This window comes from Colobus angolensis, unplaced genomic scaffold, assembly GCF_000951035.1.
Source record: "Colobus angolensis palliatus isolate OR3802 unplaced genomic scaffold, Cang.pa_1.0 Scaffold613, whole genome shotgun sequence".
Classification (NCBI taxonomy): domain Eukaryota; kingdom Metazoa; phylum Chordata; class Mammalia; order Primates; family Cercopithecidae; genus Colobus; species Colobus angolensis.
The window spans coordinates 429,951-452,243 of NW_012119744.1; the positions used below are offsets into that span (position 1 = coordinate 429,951).

At 33.4% G+C, this 22,293-nt stretch overlaps 1 protein-coding gene across 2 annotated transcripts in view; it reads right to left on the reverse strand.

The window, feature by feature from the left end:
• The window catches only part of ADGRB3 (adhesion G protein-coupled receptor B3), a 748,566-nt gene that overhangs the window by 337,451 nt on the left and 388,822 nt on the right, over positions 1-22,293 (reverse strand). For both annotated transcript variants that reach the window (XM_011963584.1, XM_011963583.1), the window contains 3 exons: positions 16,017-16,166; positions 15,002-15,077; positions 965-1,067 (listed from right to left, as the gene is read on the reverse strand). In XM_011963584.1, coding sequence (XP_011818974.1) covers positions 965-1,067; positions 15,002-15,077; positions 16,017-16,166 — 329 coding nt within the window. The remainder of the gene's footprint in view (positions 1-964; positions 1,068-15,001; positions 15,078-16,016; positions 16,167-22,293) is intronic.

A 22,293-nucleotide genomic window follows, 5' to 3' on the forward strand; every position in this document is an offset into this window, starting at 1 on the left:
TTCTTTCTTTCTTTCTTTCTTTCTTTCTTTCTTTCTCTCTCTCTCTCTTTCTTTCTTTCTCTTTCTTTCTTTTCTTTTTCTTTCTTTCTTTTCTCTCTCTCTCTCTCCCTCTCTCCCTCCCTCCCTCCCTATCTCTCTCTCTCTCTCTCTCTTTCTTTTTTTTTGAGACGGAGTTTCGCTCTGTTGCCCAGGCTGGAGTGCAGTGGCCTGATCTCCACTCACTGCAAGCTCTGCCTCCTGGGTTCACACCATTCTCCTGCCTCAGCCTCCCGTGTAGCTGGGACTACAGGCGCCTGCCACCACACCCGGCTAATTTTTGTATTTTTAGTACAGACAGGGTTTCACTGTGTTAGCCACGATGGTCTCGATCTCCTGACCTCGTGATCCACCCGTCTTGGTCTCCCAAAGTGCTGGGATTACAGGCGTGAGCCACCGCACCCGGCCTTGACTTAGTATTTCTATATGCCACCCACCCCACCCAGCACCCCCTTCCTCTGAATTAATCGTTCCCCTTTGCACTGTTTATAACTTTTACTTCGGCATGCAACTTAAATTTTTTCTTTCCTACCACATAGTGAGATCGAGTTTTATTTACAGATAAAACTCACCAATTTTAAGTATATAGTTTAATGCTTTGGATAGTTGTATACTACCATGTAAGCACCCCCACAGTTAATAGGCTCTTACTCACCTCACCTTCTCCAGTGCCTAGCACAAAGCTTGGTAAAGATGTGTACACTGATAAATGATTTATTAACTATTATTTGGACAAATTGAAGAGAATTTTATCATGAAAAAAGCATAGAATAATCATTCTGTTTCTTTATAATACATATACTCATAACAAGTTAATTCATTTGCAACTATAAAAGTCTAGAAAATGTATTCTGGTGTTATCAGTCAAAGAATGACTGTTAAAAAGGTAATTCTATAAGCAAGTTAACGCTCAGTGGATGGTACTTACATTAGCCAAATGAGCTAGTTCTATCTCCAGAAACGAATCGGTTGTTTTGGGTTCAGGCCTTATTGTGACCACGATGATTTTGGAATTAACGACAGTATAATTTCTGAAACAGAGTAATTATAATTAAAAGGAGAAATGATTGATGAAAAGTATAAATTGCTACTACTCAATACATTTTGGGATGGTTTCAAATAAATGCATCCAAAGCACAAACATAAATTGTAGTATCATTCATGGAAAGACACATTTTACTGCTGTAAAGAAACCTTATGTGGAACAGAAAACTTAGGGAGAAAAGGCCGTTTTATCATTTTAGATGCAGAAAATATGAAAAAGCAACAGCACTAATAAGCTTTTGATTAGTTAAATCTGATTCACCTACAAGAGTTATGGATTGTGAATTCAAATCTTCAGACAATACTTAAATGAATATAATTCATTTATATCAAGACTTTTGTTCTCTCGGAGATCAAATACTCTTATTGCAATGTGCTATCTTGGTGTTTCTTTGATTACCCCAAAACCCATTACAATAAATAATTGGAATGTGGAGTAACATTAGAGCAAATAGAGTTTAAATAGAAATAAATGCTCTTGCTAATTATTGACCATAATTTATTTCAACAATAGAGATTGATAGGCCACTGCTTGATCTCAATATTCTCAATCTAAGAAACACATTTTCCCTGAAATATCTTACCAAGATATTTCATTTACAGAGAAGTTTAAGTTATTTTAATAAAATCATATCTATAGTTTACAAGAAATTATCCATCAATATAAACATAAAATTTAACCAACTTTTTCTTGTATATGTAAGTTTTCACACAAAGTATGTAAAATACGTAAAATGCTGCAGATCATGTAGTATTTAGAGATTTAAAGATGAGTGTGTGTATATGTGTGAATATATACCTGTTTGGAATTTTGAAATAATAAACCACCTGCTCTTCCATTGGGCATGTACTATTCTGGGGAATTCACATTAGGTATCAATGACAACATCATTTAATTTTTTTCCCTCTTTTTTGTTTTTTAAGGTAGTATTTACAGATAAAACTCACCAATTTAAATATATAGTTTAATTCTTTGGATAATTGTATACTACCATGTAAGCACTAACACAGTTAACATAGACAAACAATCCCTCACCCTAAATAATTTCCTCAAGTCCCTTTTTATTTAATCCCCTACCCTTCCATGCTCCCAGGCAACCATGGACATGCTGTTGTTATAATTCTGCCTTTTCTAAGATTTCACTTTAATAGAAGCATACAGTACATAGACTTCTAATTTTAACTTAATTCATTTAGCATAAAGCTTCTGAGATTCATCTATTTTGTTTCTTTCTACAATTGAGTAATATTCTATGGTACAAATACAAATTCTATAGTACAAACACACACACAAAAAATATTGATGTATTTATCAATTAGGTTAAAACCTTTAGGTTATTTCTGGTTTTTAGCCTTTAGAAATAATAGCTAATGATATTTGGCAATTACAAATAAATACCATACATATTTTATATATGGATATGTATTTTCATATGTCTAAGGTGAATATCTTGGAGTGGAATTCCTTGATCATGCTGTAAAGTCATACTTAGTTTTATGTTGCTGCCATATTGTTTTCTAAAGTGGTTATACCATTTAAGTCATATAGTTCTGATATGGTGGAACCATGCTGAACCTTGCTTTTTTTGAGATTTGTTTTTCTCTAATGAGATGGTTTTTTGCACAAGATTTCATCAGAAAAAAATGCGGAGTTATTCCGTGGTTGGGAGAATTTACTATATTTACTAGCAGAGGAACTATATACCTATTTCACATGGGTTAACATTTTTAAGTGCATTTCTCATGTATGCAGTAATGTCAAATAACACTTTTCTAAATAGTCAGGAAGCTCAGAGAGAGAGCCTAAGAGTAAAGAGTAAAAAACAACAAAGCATAAATCTATTTTGTTTTTGTTAAGAGGAAGATTGTTGCAGACAGAGAGAGCTGGTTAACTGTCCTTTTTCTCATTAAATGCTAAATGAGTCAATTGAAGGTATAGTACATTTTGAAGGACAGAAAACTCAGCTCTAAATGCTGAGCTTCTTTTGCCAAATTATTCTTCCCTGTTTCTCTGTGAGTAAAAGTGATCAGGGAACCAAGTGAGAATAGAGAAAATTGACAAAGTTGAGAGGTGATCCTGGGTGGTTGATCATATTAGCACAGCTGACAGGTCTCCCAGAGAATGGTGCATACAGCTTAGAGTCAGGGGAAATACCCACCTGTCATTACCAGAGAAATTATGAACATTTCTCCTAGAGAACAATCAGTCCTGAACAAACAGATGTAAGTTCCTTTTTTGGATTAGCCTGAATGTGTTTAAGTTCTGATTTGGTTTTGTAAAACAAAAATATTGATACTTCACTCAAATTCCATTTGTCTCTTTGTTCTGATTCCGTTTATAATCCTAGTTACCAGCTTTTAATAAAACCCAATGACTGCTATTTTTAATTATTATTAGATAATTATTACATTAGAACATATGGTATCTCTATTATGTTTAAGTTCCATAAGTGGATACATTACTAGAAAACACAGATGTGGGTATTCTATAAAGAAGATTGCAATTTTGTTAAGATATTTATGAAGCTCCCTGTGTGTTTGGGAATGTGGAGACTTTAGCCCTGAATGGCTGGTCTGTAAGGTGCAAAGTAGCTACAATAAGTTGCCTTCTGCAGGGTATATTACACTGTGTTAGGTTTATCAGCTGCTCAACTGGCCTGGTGGAGAAGTTCCCTAGAGGGCAGAATCAATCCTATGGCTTTTGCTGAAAGAGAAGGAGAGACGGAGAGAGAGAGAGAGGGACAAAGAAAGACAGAGAGAGAGTAAATGTGTATATGTTTTAATATATTTAGAATATATTTGAGAAGAGATATGTGTCAATGTATTCATGCATATCAGTGTGCTAATATCATTCATGTGAGTCCCTGCCACCTTGTGCCCCAATACAGTAACGTGCACCTACCTCTACCAAAGCTTCCATCGATACTACGCATGTCTTCTTCCACATGATAATAAGCTCGATGAGAGCAAGATTTTTATCTATCACTTATATGTCCTCATTTGTATTATTCTTTGGAACATTTTAATACTCAAAACATGTTTCAGTGTTTTGTTTAATAAGCAAATACTAAACAAAAATACCAAATTTTAACAAGTTGATTTAAAATGCCAATATCATGGTATTAAATGCCTAATAAAGGGGAAATAAATAAGCAAATTTACATTATGCAACGGCTTCCTTTTTAAAAAGTGTATAGTGTACAAAATTGTCTTTAATTTATTCCGTCAATTTATTCTAATTTGCACAAGTGAATAGCTGGCTGCTGATGTGCCATGTCAGGCTTTGTGATCTGCTAATGCTCCCTGGCTGGCTGCACGTTTGAATTCACTGCTAGAAAAGCAGATCTGACAGCCAAATGGATTTCATGACTAAAATAACAAAATTATTTTCTGTCCTTGAGATTTGTGCTAGTTGATATATAAAACAATTTAAAATGTATAGAGTTAATCATTCAGAGGCAACCTAACTTAATCGTCACATTTTTCTGCAGAGTCTTAAGATGTTTAAGGCACATGAACCATATCTTAAAGTGAGTATAAAAAGTGATTAAAAATACAATTCAGTTGTCTACAACAGACTCATTTTGTATATAAGGGCGTCCATAGACTGAAAGTAAAAGTATGGAAAAAACATCCCATGTAAAAGATAATCAAAAAAGAATGAGTTTGGCTACACTTATATCAAACAAAATAGACTTTAAGTCAAAAAGGATACAATGTAATGATAAAAAGGTTGATTCACTTGGGAGATATAACAATTATAAATATATGTGCACCTAATGTCATAGCACCCAAACATATGAAGCAAACATTGAAATAATTAAAGAAAGAAAGAAATAGTAACAATATAATAGGATATTTTAATACCCCATTTTAATAACTAGACAGATTAACTAGATAGATTACCTAGACAGAAAACTAATAAGAAAACAGGTGATACGAATAACATTATAGATGAATTGGACCTAACAAGCACATGCAGAACTCCATACAACACTCCATACAACAACAGCAGAATACACATTCTTCTCAAGGGCAGACAGAAAACTTTCCAGTATACACCACATGTTAAGCCACAAAACAAACCTTAACAAATTCAAGAAGAGTGAAATCTTACCAAGTATCTTTTCTGACTGTAATGGAACAAAACTAGAACTCAACACCAAGAGAAACACTGAAAAATTCAGAAATACGTAGAAATCAAACAGCACACTCTTGAACAACCAGTGGATCAAAGAAGAAATCACAAGAAATATTAGAAAATATCTTGAGACAAGTGAACATGAAAATACAACATACCACATAACATACGTGAGGCAGCATAAAAGTACTAAGAAGGAAGTTTATAGCAGTAAACACCTACATTAAAAAAAAGAAATATCTCAAATCAAAACCTGGCTTTATACTTCAGAGAACTTGAAAAATAGGCATAAACTAAACCTAAACTTAGTGAAGAAAGATGATAATACAGATTGAGCTGAAATATACAGAATAGAAAATAACAAACCCAGGTAAAAATCAACAAAACTAAGAGTTGATTTTTGGAGAAAAAATATACAAAATTGACAAACCCTTTTTAAAAAGAGTAAGTAAAAAGAAAGAGAGAAGACCCAAATAACAAAAACCAGATAAAAAGGAGACATCACAACTTATAGCACTGAAGTAAATAGTATCATAAGAGACAGCTATGAGCAATTAATTCTATGCCAACATACAAGATAGGCTAAAAGAAATAGACAAATTCTAATAAAAACATAACATATCAAGACTAAATCATGCAGAAATTTTATTTCTGAATAGACTCATAACTAGTAAAGAGATTGGATCAATAATCAAAAACCTCTCAATAAACAAAAGCCTAGGGGACCAGAAGTCTTCACTAGAGAATTCTATGATATGTTTAAAGAAGAATAAATACAACTCATTCTCAAAGTCTTCCAAAATATTAAAGCAGAGAGCACTTCCAAATCCATTATAAGAGGCCAGTATTACCTGGATACTGAAATCAGACAAAGATACTATTTTAAAAAAAAGAAAACTACAGACAAATATCCTTAATAAATATTGACACAAAAATCCTCAACAAAATGCTAGCAAACCAAATTCAGCAGCATGTTAAAAAGTTTATATATCATGACCAATAGAGATTTATTTCTGAAATGCAAAGATGTTTCCACAAATGAGAATCAATCGGTGTAATACATCACATTTACAGGATCAAGGTAAAAAACCACATGATCATCTCAATTGATTTTTATTTTATCTTATCTTATCTTATCATCTTATCTTTTTTTTTTTTGAGACGGAGTCTCACTCTGTCGCCCAGGCTGGAGTGCAGTGGCGCGATCTTGGCTCACTGCAGCCTCCGCCTCCCGGGTTCACGCCATTCTCCTGCCTCAGCCTCTTGAGTAGCTGGGACTACAGGTGCCTGCCACCACGCCCAGCTAATTTTTTGTATTTGTAGTAGAGACGGGGTTTCACCGTGTTAGCCAGGATGGTCTCGATCTCCTGACCTCGTGATCTGCCTGCCTCGGCTCAATTGATTTTAAAAAACCATGTGACAAAAACACTCTTTCATGATAAAATTGCTTAATGAATCAGGAATATGAAGAAATTATCTCAACATAGCAAAGGTCTTATATTCAAAACCCACATCTAATATCACACTTTATGGTAAAACAAACAAACAAAACAAAACAAAACAGAAAAACCTGAAAGTTTTTCCCCTAAGATCAGAAATAAGACACAATTCCCTCTCTTGCCAATTTCATTCAACATAGTACTAGAAGTCCTACCAACAGCGATTAGGTCAGAAAAAAAAATAAAAGGCATCCAAATGGGAAAGGAAGAAGTAAAATTACCTCTGTTCATAGATGACATGACCTTAGTAAATCCTAAAGATTACACACAGATACAAATTAAAAATCTTGTTATAATTAATGAACAAATTCAGTGAAGTCGCAGAATGCAAAAATACACACACACACACACACACACAAAATCAATTGGGTTTCCATACATTATCAATGAACAATCTGAAAGGAAATTAATAAAAGGATCCCATTTAGAAAGCATCAAAATAAATAAAATATGGTAAACTGAAGGAGGAAAAAGAGTTATACATTGAAAACTATAAAATATTTCTGAAAAAATTGAAGGGAGAGACAGATAAATGGAAGAAAATCCTGTGTCCATGAATTAGATGACTTAATATTGCTAAAATGTCCATATTACCCAAAGCGATCTATCCAAATGGTATTTTTGCAGAAATGGAAAAAAATACAAAATTCATATAAAATCTCAAAGAATTATTGACAGCTGGAGCAGTCTTAAGAAAGAAAAACAAAATATTCTCTATTTTCAAGCTATATTACAAAGTCACAGCAATGATTTTTTTAAAAGTATGGTGCTGGTGTCAAGACAGACATATAGACCAACAGAACAGAATAGAGTGCCCAGAAATAAATCCTCTTGTATATGGTCAAATGACACTCGACAAGGGTGCTAAGGCTACAGAATGGGAAAAGGATAATCTCTTTAACAAATAGTGTTGGAAAAACTGGATATCCATGTGCTTACATCATATAAAAAACTTAGCATAAAATGGATTAAGATGTAAACATAAGACTAGAAACTATAAAACTTTTAAAAGAAAACACAGAGAAACACATTCAAATAATTGAACTTGGAGATGACACCAAAAGTACAGGGAAGAAAAGCTAAAATAAGCAAATAGGACTTCATCAAATTAAAAAACAAAACAAAGTAACTTTTGTGCAGGAAAGAAAACAATGAGTAGAATGAAAAGGCAACCTATGAAAAGGGAGAAAATATTTGCAAACTATGTATCTGGTAAGAGGTTAACATACTGAATATATAAGTAATTCCAAAACTTGACAACAAAAACCCAAACAAAATCATCAAATTAAAAAATTGGCAAAAGACTTGAATAGATATTTTTCTAAAGAAGGTACGTAAATGGACAACAAGGATATAAAAAGATGCTCTACGTCACTAATTGTAAGAGAAATGCAAATCGAAACTACAACGGGTTATCACCTCACACCCACCAGGATAATCATTATTAAAAAACAAAAGACAGGCTGGGCGGGGTGGTTCATATCTGTAATCTCAGCACTTTGAGAGGCCAAGGGTGGCAATCTCATGAGGTCAGGAGTTTAAACCAACCAGGGGAAACCTCATCTCTATTAAAAATACAAAAATTAGCCAGGCGTGGTAGCACATATCTGTAATCTCAGCTACTTGGGAGGCTAAGGTAGGAGAATCGCTTGAAACGGAGAGGCAGAGGTTGCAGTGAGCTGAGATCTGCACCACTGCACTCCAGCCTGTGCAACAGAGTGAGACTCTGTCTCAAAAACACAACACAACACAATACAACACAACACAACAAAACAAAGCAAAACAAAAAAAACCAAAAACCAAAACAACATAACAAATGTTGACAAGGATGTGGGAAAATGGAACCCTGATGCAATGTTGGTGGGAACGTGAAATGGTGCAGCTGCTTTGGAATACGGTAGGCAGTTTCTGAAAAAACAAATAAAAAATAATCCAATGATCTCTCTTCTGAGTATATATCCAAAAGAATTGAAAGAAAGATCTCAAAGAGATATTTGAACACCCATGTTCATGATGTATAATTAACAATTGCCAAGAGGTGGAAGCAAGCTGATTGTCCATCAATGGAAGAATGGATGAAGAAAATGTGGTATATACATAAACAATGAAATATTCTTCAGCCGTATAAAAAGAAAAAAATCTTATCATATGCTACAAGACAGATGAACCCAAATGATATTATGCTAATTGAAATATATCAATCACAAAAAGATGAATACTGCATGATTCACTTAGATAAGGTATTGAAATAGTCAAACTAAGAATCAGAAAATAGAATGGCTGTTGCTAAGGGTCAGAGGGAGTGGGAAAAGGGGAGTTGTGCTTTAATGTGTATAGTCTTAATTTTGCAAGATGAAAAGTTTCTAGAGATCTGTTACACAAGTGCATATAGTTAACATTGTACTGTACACTAAAATTAGTTATGGTAAATTTTATGTTTTGTAACACAATAAAAAATGTAATGCAGTTATAGAAAAAGCCCCAATGGAGGAGATGGCAGAACTTATAGCACACATACAGTATTGCCAGATAAGATATAACAAAAAGATGTTAAGGGTTTAATGGAAGTAAAGTTACTATAGCCCTATTCCATTTTTAGATTTATAGTTTATGTAGCTTCAAAAATGAAACTTGCATAAATGTTTTAACGAATAGACCAATTTAAATAAGACCAAAATAAAATAGATGATTTCACACAGTATGGGAATTTGGGTACTTTACTAAAATTTTAAAGCTAAGTATCTTTGTTTTTAAAACCCAAATCAGCTGACAGCTGCTAAAAAGTAGGATTGGGTTTACTTAAAGTTGAAATGAGTTAGAATTTCACTGTAGGTTGCTAAGATATGTAGAATCTAGAATTTTAAAAATGCCAAGTGATCAGAGATTTACATCCACTTTAAAAATATCTGACCAAACTAAACCCAGATTTTAAAACGTAATGCACTAATACCACAATATTTTATACTATAATCTACGCCAATTTGTAATTTCCATAGATAATTTAAATTTCTAATGTTTTCATGAGGACAATCTAAAAAGGTACAGAACGTCACAAAACTAGAATATTTCATTGCACAGTGAGAATTAAAAAGGAAGACTCAAAGTTTAGGTCCTAAACCTAAGGCATGAGCTCTTGAGAGAGCTGACTGCTTCAGGTTGATTGCCTTCAGCGTGCATTGGTGTAAAAGTGATTATGTCTTCGATTTTCTATTATTTCCAATATTATTTTTCTATTCATTTTTAATTTTTATAGCATTAGGAATTCAAATGAGTTCCATTTCCTGAATATATAAAAATTTCAGCATCATTTACCTTAATAAGTGTATTTGACAAGAAATTCATGTGATTTTTGCATTACTGAAATTTGTTCCTTTCTTTAAAAATAATTTTGTAATGACTTTTGGTTTGAGGACACTTTAATTTTCATTCATCTGTATTTTTCTTTATTCCACTATAGTGAAATTTACATATAATTTTATTAGTTCTTTTATAATCCTTTTAATGTTAATCATTACATAAAATGCATTTTTTACAGGACTACATTTTTCATGTCCTAACAGGATAACAACATACTGCTCACAGGATAACAACATACTTTCGTGGCTATCCCACAAACTTGTAAACTGAACTTATTAAATGAATCAGATGAATGATTGTTTATAACCATTTATTGATTTCTTGGCTTGAGGGTATACTTGGATATACTTTTCTATTTCCTTAGAGATTATTTCCTTAAAATAAATTCTTTGAAGTAGAATTGCTATATCAGTGATAAAGCACTTTTAAGTCTCTTGGTATTGCTAAATTGGCTTCAAAAAATGTTATAAAAGTAAGTTAAAATTCTCAGAGCAGTTTATGAGCTTGCCAAGATATGCAAGTTTTCTAATTCCTTAATGTGAGTGGGGTCTGTGTGTCAATATCTCACTCCCTCAAAGGACCCTCTGAACAGGGTTGGACATGCACATAAGTGATCAAGGGGAAATAGGAGGTACGACAAATTCAAGTCTTGGCATTGACAGCCTGGCCTTGGGCCACCAGGCCAGCACCAGTGCTCCCTGAAAGTGCTCACATATAGCCACCTGTTCTGGCTCTTACAAGATTTTCTGCGAAGGATACAGGTATACTTATGAACTATCATAGAAGTCTATGATTTGTATTGCTTAAAATAATAAATAGTAGCAAAACAGAGGGAATGAGCTATAGTAGAAGAGTCCTGGTTTTAGCGAACAAGACAAGTTGGATTATAATTCAGTTACCTACTGGACATATAATCTTAGGTCACTTAAGCGGTAAGGATCTCAGGTCTCTTATCCATAAAATGAGAGTTCTAGCTCACACTAAACCCTAAAAGACCTTACAGCATTAATATCCCGTAGTTCTATACTTTTAAAAAATTTTTTATTTTTTAAATTTTTTTGAGACAGAGTCTTGCTCTGTCACCCAGGCTGGAGGGCAGTGGTGCAATCTCTGCTCACTGCAACCTCCACCTCCCAGGTTCGAGTGATTCTACCACCTCAGCCTCCCAAGTATCTGGGACTAACAGGCATGCACCACCTGCACAGCTAATTTTTGTATTTTTAGTAAAGACGGGGTTTCACCATGTTGGCCAGGCTGGTGTTGAACTCATGACCTCAAGTCATCCACCCACCTCGGCCTCCCAAAGTGCTAATTACAGGCGTGAGCCACCATGCCTGGCCCATCTATACTTTTTATCTATAAGAAATTATTGTGAAGAAGGAAGTTGAGAGGCTGAGAATAGCACATAGTTTGGACTTCATCTGAAGCATATTTCCTTCAGTTGAAGTAACAATCTGAATCTACTTAACTTTAAAAGGGAAGACAACTGATTAGTAAAATAAAAATTGCAGCTTGAAGGACAGTTGAATGTATATTAGGGCTAAGAGAAGAAGAGAAATATCTCAATAAAGAGACAGTCAACATGCAAAATTATTTCTGTCTTTGTATGAAGGACAATTTCTAAACTATATTTATTCAAAGTATACATCAAGTCCTCTTTCATAGTCTCTATGAGAAAAATTATGAAAATAATTATACCAAAATATACCATTTCTGGAAACATAACAACAAATCTACTATTACTATTTCTGTGTATAACAAACGTGGCTTCACATATTTCAACATATAATTAGTAAAATCATCAACAAGGAATACATTTTATAAAAATGCGTAAATAATAACTGAACATATAGGATGAATTTGTACGTTTTATGTTGAATAAAAAGATGTTTCCTTTCCTACTGAGTTCAATTCACACAGTCACACTTATACAGTAAAATTGCAAAATACACATATTTTAATCCTCTGTTCCTAAAATATTTTAATAGTACAAACATTAAACTTCTGTGTGCCTTATTTTTAAAGATGTCTTATATAAGATATTTTATCAGATAGAAAAATTAATTATTACCACGGTGGCTCATGCCTGTAATCCCAGCACTTTGGGAGGCCGAGACGGGCGGATCACAAGGTCAGGAGATCAAGACCATCCTGGCTAACACGGTGAAACCCCGTCTCTACTAAAAATACAAAAAAAAAAACTAGCTGGGCAAGGCGCCTGTAGTCCCAGCTACTCAGGAGGCTGATGCAGGAGAATGGCGAGAACCTGGGAGGCGGAGGTTGCAGTGAACCAAGATCGCGCCACTGCACTCCAGCTTGAGCGACAGAGAGAGACTCTGTCTTAATAATAATAATAATAATAATAAATTAATTATTACAGAAAAAATCCTTGACCCTTTATCAAGAACTGTTCTGAGAGTTGCGATAGCAGGGGAAGTTTAAAAGAATTCATACAGTACTGTTAGCAGGGATGCTGCTCAGTAAATGTTTGCTGAGTGACTGTGGAAAAAAGTATCACCCTTATTCAATAAAAAGTATATTTTCATTTAGCAGACCTATAATTCATGCAGTTACTCATTAGACTTTCTGGAAGAATGTTTTGAAACGGAGAAAAACAAGTTCGAGGGTACTTAGTGGTCACATTATATTACTACAAGAGATAAAAGAAAATGAGAAGTAAACACTAGTACTTCACCTTTCTAAGAGTACTTAACAAATATTTCATCCCGAGCATTCTATTGTCCTTATATCTGGTCAGTGATCTAAGTACTATTTAGTTGTCCTATAAACATTTACTAAATTACTTTATGGATACAAAGAATGTATAGGTAAACAAATTCGTGATTCTTATACTGAAGTTATTAAGGACTTCAATCTAAAGAATATGTAGGAACTTTCTGCAATGAAAATATAATTTCTGAAGGTGAAAAAAATTTTAAGTTCAATTACCACATTTTACTTATAAAAAAAGTCAGTGACTTGCCCAGTCGCCTGTCTGAATCCCTTTGTGTTACAGGCGGCATCAGGGGAGCCAGTCTGTCAGACTGGTCTCTGCTATATCCATTAAATCATCCATAATGAAGCCATTAATCTACCCATAAGCTTTAAGAGACAAACTGCCTCTGTCATGATATTCTTTTTTTAAAGTTCAAACACTAATTAAATGCTTCCCTTTTCATTTTACAAAAAAGGCTGGGATCCCTTGGGAAATTTCCTGAAGGAATTTCCAATTATATTGACTGCATAAATTTATAAAACTTGGAATAACCTGACTTCATTTGTGTAGGTGAGTGAGTGCTATGAGATTATATGGAACAAGATTAATCATAATCCAACACTGCTGGACATCTAGGAGGGAAACTAATCTAAAAATTTTTATGTTGAATATTTCATTTGTATTCACTATGTATCTCAGGAGCAAATAGGGAGAACGTTGCACATAAATACGTTTCTATTTTAAAGTTGAACTGAACGCACACAATTACTGAGTAACTGGGCAAATTTATAAAACTCTCGACATGTTTAATTGAAATGAAAACACAAGTCACCTGATTTTAAGTTAGTGTCTAGTCTAGAGTTGTTAAAATATAAGCTTCATATAAATGAATTCCCTGTGGAAATAAATGTCTAACTTTGATTATCTGGGCATTTTTAACTTTAGCATATCTCTCATCAACATCAAACATAAAGATATAGGCAGTGTAACTATGAATAAATTTTATCTGTGAGTAACTGTAAATACCAATGAATTTTAATAAAACCACTGGAAAAGTTGAGAGTAGACTTGTTTTCAAACTTTTTTTGTTAGCAAAACACAAACACAGACTGATCCAAATTAAGGAAGTCTGAATTCTATTCAGAGGAGAAGGGAGGCAAATAAATTTCAACTTCCCATGGTTGTCTCTATGGTTGAAGGAGACCCTGCATGGCATCTACAGGGGCTCTGGATGCCTCTCTACCTATATTAATAACGTGCTTCACATAGAAAGATTTTCTCTAAAGATTCATGCCTAATCACTGCTGCTTCCTTGGGTGATATTTTTTTCATCTGCACTGAACTCTAATTGTTTTTATTTATTAGACTATTTGTTTTGTCCACAGTATAACTGCACACATTATTTATATTCTTTCCTCTCCAAAAAGGTAAAGCTTTATTTATGAGGGTATAAGAAAGAAGTCCTACTGTGATCGTATTTAACTAAAACAACTTTATCTCTATCTTCCAAAATGAGGTGATGTGGAGAAACAGGTCACTATGAGTGATAACATCACAACCCAAGTAGATGTGAACGATGTTTTCTGTGAGATTTGGTATAGTAGATAAGACAGTAAAGCAAATAAGTTAGTTTTGGTAGAATTACTATTTGTAATTGTTTTTAATATCTGGGAGGAAATAAATTAATAGCTTTCTTCCAGAAATAGTCCTCTAAATAAACAGTAGCATTTTTAAAAAGTGTAGCTGTAACTGAAAATTTATTTCAAAGCACACTAAGATCTTGTGCAAATAAACAATACCATGTTTTCCCAGTCATCATGACACTCCTTTAATTTCATGTCATGTTGATAAACAGTACCATTAAGCACAACTAAAGGGAGAAGACAGATTAATTTTACAGTGACCCATTCTATTATAGACACTTGTGATTTTTCTTTTCTTTTCTTTTCTTTTTTCAGTATCCAGGCAAGGTATTATTAGTCACAAAAGTATTTGCAGGGCTACAATCAGACACCAAAATTATCTTTTCTAGTTGTTTTGAAACGTATAATTGCTAATAGCCTGTTCATTAAATATGTATTTTCTATTTCATTTAAGAAAAATCTCTTTGTATTACCACAGCTTGTTTGACTATTTTTATAGAATGAACTCTAATCACATTTTGGAATGATTTACAAAATTACAACAGTTTATTACTTTGTAGCTTACCTCAAAGTGGGCAAAATTAGATCTAAGTTTTTGTATAGTACTGCTCCAAGAACAAATACAGATGATTCATCTAATTCTAGAAAGAATAAAATTGGAAGTATTAGCAAACAGCAAGAAAATACTATGTCTTATAAAACTTTAATCTGCTAATTACAAGATAATTCCAGTACTTCCTTATGCAAAGATAAAGCCTGGTAAAAAGAAATGCATTCCTAACCATGCACGTTAATGATAGCTCTTAAAGATGTGTTTCCTATAGTTTTGCATCATGAAGGAAACTTCCTTTACCAGGTTGAGACAAGAAGCTGCTTGAGTCTCCCTTTAAGAGTTTAATTTCCCAAGGATATCGGAAAAGAGAATCAATTCTCTTTTGGATTTTTACCTTTTAAGGTTGAAATCTGCAAAAGTGACCACGATGTCACTTTTGAAAAGAGCCATTAATTCTAAAGGCTATTACAAATGTTCTAAAAACTTAATTTTTTCTCAAATTTGTTTTCTTTTAAACTTTATTTTAAGTTCAGGAGAACATGTGCTGGTTTGTTACACAGGTAAACTTGTGTCGTGAGGGCTTGTTGTACTGATTATTTTATCACCCAGGTATTAAATTTGTTTTTGTATGCCAAAATAACATCTTTAAACCAAGGCAAATTTTAATAAGGCAGAAATAAAAATGACATCGCATGGAAAATACAACACATTTCAATACCTAAAGGTAAAATATTAGTCCACATGCTTTACACAGGGATAAAACCATGAATATTGAAACTTGACCATGGCAAGCTCAGGTCAATAATTTGCACTTGTATATTTTTCACACTGTAATAGACTGTTTTATTCAGTAAATTCAGAGACTTTTGAACCAAGAATAAGTTGTCTATATTTAGAAAATTAGTTTAACATAATAATTACAGACTATTTCTAAACTGTTTAATGTGTGAAGATTTACACCTAATTTCTAATTAAATGACCTTATCAAAAATGTCTTGTTCAAGTTCACATTATTTCAGATATTTACCTTTTGATGACACTGGAGTGAAAATGCTTTTTGGAATTACTACCCTATCTTCTGAGTTTCTTGCCCAGTCAACCATTCCCTTCCGTCCTTTCATTGGAAAGTTGATGTCTGTTAGAACAGAGGCTGCAGGAAGCTTCTGAATACTAGCCACTATTAAAAAAGAAATAATAATTTCAACTAAACTTACTTTACATTTTAGTGTAATCAATATTGATCAAGGTAAATCTTGCAGTATATTCAAAACAAAATTTCAAGTCAAAATTATATTTATCAGAGCAACAAAATAACTATGCCTTATTAGACAAAATTTTTCATTAATGATGCTGAATTTTACTTATCAGTCTTAGTTTTTGTTGCTTTCAGTGGGAATCATACAATCTTGGTCAATAATGGAGTGGATATTCTGAGAATATTAACAGGTACTGCTACACTGATTGTTCATGGTTGGTCTCCATTTTAATTGTCAGAAACTCATACTGTATTTTTAAAAAAACATTTTGATTAACAGACTTGACTAATGGATTGAAATTTGCATTTAAATCTGAATTTTGTCTTAAGAAGAAATTTTCTGCATTTTCATCTGAACATTGTCTTCGGAACAAATTTTCCTGGATTAGATAGGGTACCCTGAAGAAATGGAGAACAAAGCCATATTACTTTTGGAGATAGAATTGTCAGAATCTATATAACAATGTCAGAATTGCAAAAGCAAAATAATATGTAGGAATAGTGATTAAATAGATTAATAATAATTCTTAAAACTTCTCTCTAAAATTGAAAGTAAAAATGTGTGTGTATAAATATATATACATAAACAGAGAATTGTGTCCTTAACACCAATAAATATTATAATACATATCAGAAAATGTATGTTTAGTAATATTTTAATATATTTTATTATATTTAATAGTTATATACAAATTTATATTACATATAAATTTATAATGTATAAAACTATGATGATAAATACTCCAGAACTTCTAGATTATAAGCATTTTCAATTATGAAGTGTAATTTGTAAAACTTTTGGATAGGTCCACACTTGTTCTACATCATATTTTCAAGTGTCCCTTGGAGAATTTATACAGAAATATGATGCAGACAATTGTAAAAGCTATTGCAACTGAAAAGCTAAAGTAAAAATTCATTACACTCCTCATAAGTGAATTTCATTTAAAGGAATTTGGAATTTAAATAAGGAGGATGAAAATTAAGAATTTAACAATATTAATTGTATAAATATATTACTGCACTATTAACTTAGTTTCAAATTAAATTGGTTATTATTAGTACATCACATTAGTGAAATTGTACTTTATTAAAGTTCTTTCAGGTGATTAGTCAATCCATTATCAGCATAGGATGAAATTTCATTTATCCTCTAATATGACATACTAAGCTTTAAAGGTATTGTATAAGTAATGTTAAAGGAAAGAGGGTACTGGGTAACACATACATAAATCACAGATGTCAAATGCTGTTTTGGGATACCAGTTCTAATATAGTTTCTTTAAATTTTAAAACAATATACTTTTTGCTATCCATAAATAAGCCAGTTCATCTTTCCTACAGGGTCCAAATCCCTGCTGTATATAGATAAGCAGGTCAGCAAGTTAGTAGGACATTCTTTCTCGAGTCCCCTAAGCGTTATTCAATGTGTAGAATTAAGTGTATCTACTGTTATATGCCTTAACTTTAACTTTTGATATCTTGGGGTTTAGAGGAAATTTATTTCACTTCTTTGCTCCAAAAACTGCTGAAAAGAAAGAAAAAGGCTTTCTGACTGTCATACAACTAGTTTCTATTAAAAAAGAGAATAAAAGATACATTATTGGACCCTGAGGTTTAATAATTTCTCTATCTCTATATACATTAGATTGAAAACAAAAAACAAACAGAAAAGCATAACCAATGCATGATATTCTGTATGAACCATACATCACTTTACTCATAATAAATGCTAGCCTAATACCATATTCATAAATCTATAAATTGATATAGTTGTACATGCATGGGTCTTACTTTATGAAATATACTCATTCTTCAATTAGAGGTACATTAGCTGTTAAATTATGATTATATAAGTTAGACTGTACTTTTTTTTTTATTATACTTTAAGTTCTAGGGTACATGTGCAGAGCGTGCAGGTGTGTTACATATGTATACTTGTGCCATGTTGGTGTGCTGCACCCAAAACTCGTCAGCACCCATCAATTCATCATTTATATCAGGTATAACTCCCAATGCAATCCCTCACCCCTCCCTAGACTGTACTTTTGAACATAGTCTAGATTAAAGGTGTGGAAAAGTCAATTAGGATCACTAATTTATGCAGTAAATCCCTTAAATTGCATAGTTTTCAGTGTGAGAAGTGTACAAAAATAAACACATATTTATTAATTATAGTAGGAATGTAATGGAGGTTTTTACTGTTATAAGTATATACACATTCTAAGTGGTTTGAGATGTTTGCATGGATGGTAACTAACATCCTGAAATATGTCTCTGTTTCTTAAGGTATTTTATTTCATTTCATTTTTAATTAGCAAGTCAAAATTATATATAATTATCATGTAAAGCATGTTGTTTTAAAATACGTATATATTGTGGAATAGCTAATTTGAGCTAATAGCATAAGTACAACCTCACACACTTTTCATTTTTTGTGAGGTGAGAACACTTAAAATCTACTCTCTTCGCAAAATAGTTCTTAAAGTAGTATGAATCTTTCAATAAATCCATTATGAAAAGGATATACTTTCATACACTGATGAGATTCAAATTATACCTGTGAAATTATCACCATATATGTTTTTACAAATACAAAATTTAAAGTTATACATATTTACCTCTACGCTAGATAGGCAGAAGTTTAAAATAGCAGTGTGATTCTTTATGACCCCTTAATAATAGATGAGAAAACCTATTACCATGTAGCAAAGGTAATTAATAGATGACTTTTACTTCTTTCTTTTTCCAGTTCCTGTACCAGACACTAGATCAATCGGACCTTCAATCCCTTTCCCTCTTCAGAGTTTAACTGTCAAAATACTCAGGTAAAATTTTGATGCAGTTAACATCTTTAGGGAAATAGGAAGCTCATATGTTAAGTGAATACAAAAAGAGGTAAGATTTAAAAACGTAATGCTTAAACTACATGTAAGTAAATATATGCCTCATGCTGATAAAGGGACATAAACACAAAGCATAAGTGCATAATCTACAAATCCTGCTTCTGTAACAATTCTTGAATTAAAACCAGTCATTGTGGGTGTGTTTAGAAGATGGGGCAGTTTTCCTCTAACACTGAAAAAAACAAAAGCCTTTCTTACAGAATATTAAAGTACTTAAAGTAAATCTCAAAGGACTCAGTGTCCCTGAACAAATAGGCACATCTTGAGTGCTCCAAGAATTATCCCAAATTTACTGTATCATGTTTTCATTACAACACTAGATTTGATTTCTTATGCAATAAAAATAGGTGACTCATCACTGATAAACCTTAGAGAAAAACCAGCTGCATTTCCATTTTGTGCTTTTAATACTTTCATTTTGAATTTGGATAGGCAACATAAAATTTCTTTGAGAGCATCATGTCCTTTATTGGCCAAACTTTCAAATGATTCAGGTTCAGTATAGATTTCTGTTCATCAGAAACCATAGGGAATTTTTGCAGATGGGTTTAAAAGCACATGAGCTGTTTTTCTTGGTAACCAATGAGCACTCCTTTGATACAACAAAGCAAGATAATAAATCTAACCTTTTCCCTGAAGGAACTAATGAAGTTTTGGACCTCTGGCTGTATTGAGGTCCTGGAGGATGAGGATTCTGTCTTATTCATCCTTGTTGGGAGTGGTTCACATACAAATTGGAGGTAATTTGATGCATCAGTTGCATTACAGACAAGAATGGAAGGCATGTGAAAGAAAAAGTCTAGGAGCAAGAATGGAAGAGTGGAGGAATGAAGTCTGTAGGGATGAGCAAAATGGACAAAGGCCAAAATGTGAGAACAGTGGTCACTAGAGTAGCTAACACAGACTTATGATCTGGATCCAATATCCAAATCCCTAATTTTTTAGGGTAACCATTTATCCTAGATTTTACAGATCTGTTCTGGTTTATTCCTGCTGCTTTGTATACTTATTTACAGCATCCTCTATCAGTCTCAAAAGTTTCCGTTTGAAAGATAAATTCCATGTTCATCTTATAAGTTGTATGACTGAGCAAACTGCCTAAACTCTCTGTGTCTCAATGTCTTTTTCTGCAATATGAGAATAATATTATCTATCTACCTCATGGCAGTGTTGGAGGAGCAAAAAAGTTACTATCAAGAGCTAAGAACAGTTCACCTAGAACAGGGTTTGGTGCTTGAATGGTCCCATGTCACTGTTGTCTATTATTACTGGAGCAGGTTTTCCATTATCAAATCCAAGAGAACTACCTCATAGTGTGTCCATATCATTATAACATATTTGACTATGTAGCTTACATTATTTTTTGGTTGTCCTTCAGTGATCCTAGGCATGAGATTATATATTCAAAACTTATGTTGATTATATTCATATAACAAAAGGCAGGAATTACACTAAAAATAAATAGAGCTTCTCCTTTAGCACTTCAATATACCACCTGGGAGTTACATAAGGGTTTCTTTTTACTTAATCTTTCCTTTTTCCTTCATCTTTGCTTGCTTGCTTTCCTTCCTTCCTTTCTTCTTTCCTTCCTTCCTTCCTTCCCTCCCTCCCTCCCTCCCTCCCTTCCTTCCTTTCTCTCTCTCTCTTCCTCTCTCTCCTTCCTTCCTTCCCTCTCTCCCTCCCTCCCTTCTTTCCTCCTCTCCTCTCCTCTCCTCTCCTTTCCTTTTTGTCTTTTTGAATCTGCCAGAGGGAAGGGGCTGCCTTATTTGGATACACAAGATCAGCCAGGTTTTAAAAAAATCTTGCCTCAATAGATGAGAGAATTACTGCATCAAGAATGTCAAATTCAGTATTTCCACTGCAGCCAAGACCATAAACTGCAAAGAGCATTTCAAAAGCACTGCATTTAAGCATCAACCTAAGTGCTTAATGCAGTAACTCAAGTTCCATACACTCAGTTGATTAAAGGAAACACTCATGCAATGGCACCTCATCACCATAAACAAATGTTTCAGGGGATACAAAATAACTTTAAGGACTGTCTTAAAAACCTTCCTTTTTATTGTTGCCTTATACTGATGTTTCCAATATATTTGAAGTTTGCATCATTTTTCATGTCGATTCAGAGGGAACAACTTACAAACGGAAACTTGACTCATCAATAGTAGAAAATTGCCCAGTTATCAAAATGGAATTGCTTGTGGAAAACATCACTTAATATCACTATATGGTTACCTGTACTGTTTTGAAATTCTGTAAGAAAAATACAGGGTCAGAAGAGAATGATGCATTGCCTCAGTGTGTTAGAAAAGCATCTATTTGTTTTGTTAGTGTATCCATAGCAAGCACACAGAAACTGAACTGAGTCTACATGTAGCATCACCTACTTGGCATTAACATTTTTTTTTAAAACATGACATATATTTACATAGCAATACTAACTACCTTGTAAAATACTAAAGGTATATGGGAGGGAAGGGAAGGATAGCTAACATTTATTGAATATTTGTATGACTCTGGTAATCCTAATTCATTCAACAGTATTTACCAAATGCCTCCTCTGTGTTAGACACTGTTCCTAGCACAGCATTTTGTCAAATGCTTCACACACGATACCTTAGTGTATTAGGCTGTTCTGGTGTTACAGTAAAGAACTGCCAGAGACTGGGTAATTTATAAAGGAAAGAGGTTTAATTGACCCTCAGTTTTGCAGGGCCACGGAAACTTCAGGAAACTTACAATCATGGCAGAAAGGGAAGCAAACATGTCCTTCTTCACGTGGCAGCAGAGAGAGAAATGAGTGCCCAGTGAAGGGAGAAGTCCCTTACAAAATCATCAGATCTCATGAGAACCAATTAATTATCACGAGAACAAGATGAGGCAAACCACCACCATGCTATAATTATCTCCACCTGGTCCCTCCCACGACACATGGGGATTATGGAAATTACAATTCAAAATGAGATTTGGGTGGGGACACGGCCAAACCATATCACTTAGTTAACATTTAAAACATCATGGCCAGGCATGGTGGCTCACATCTGTAATCCTCACACATTGGGAGGCCAAGGCAGGATCCCTTGAGTCCAGGAGTTCAAGTCCAGCCTGGGCAACATAGTGAGACCCCATATGTAAAAAAAAAA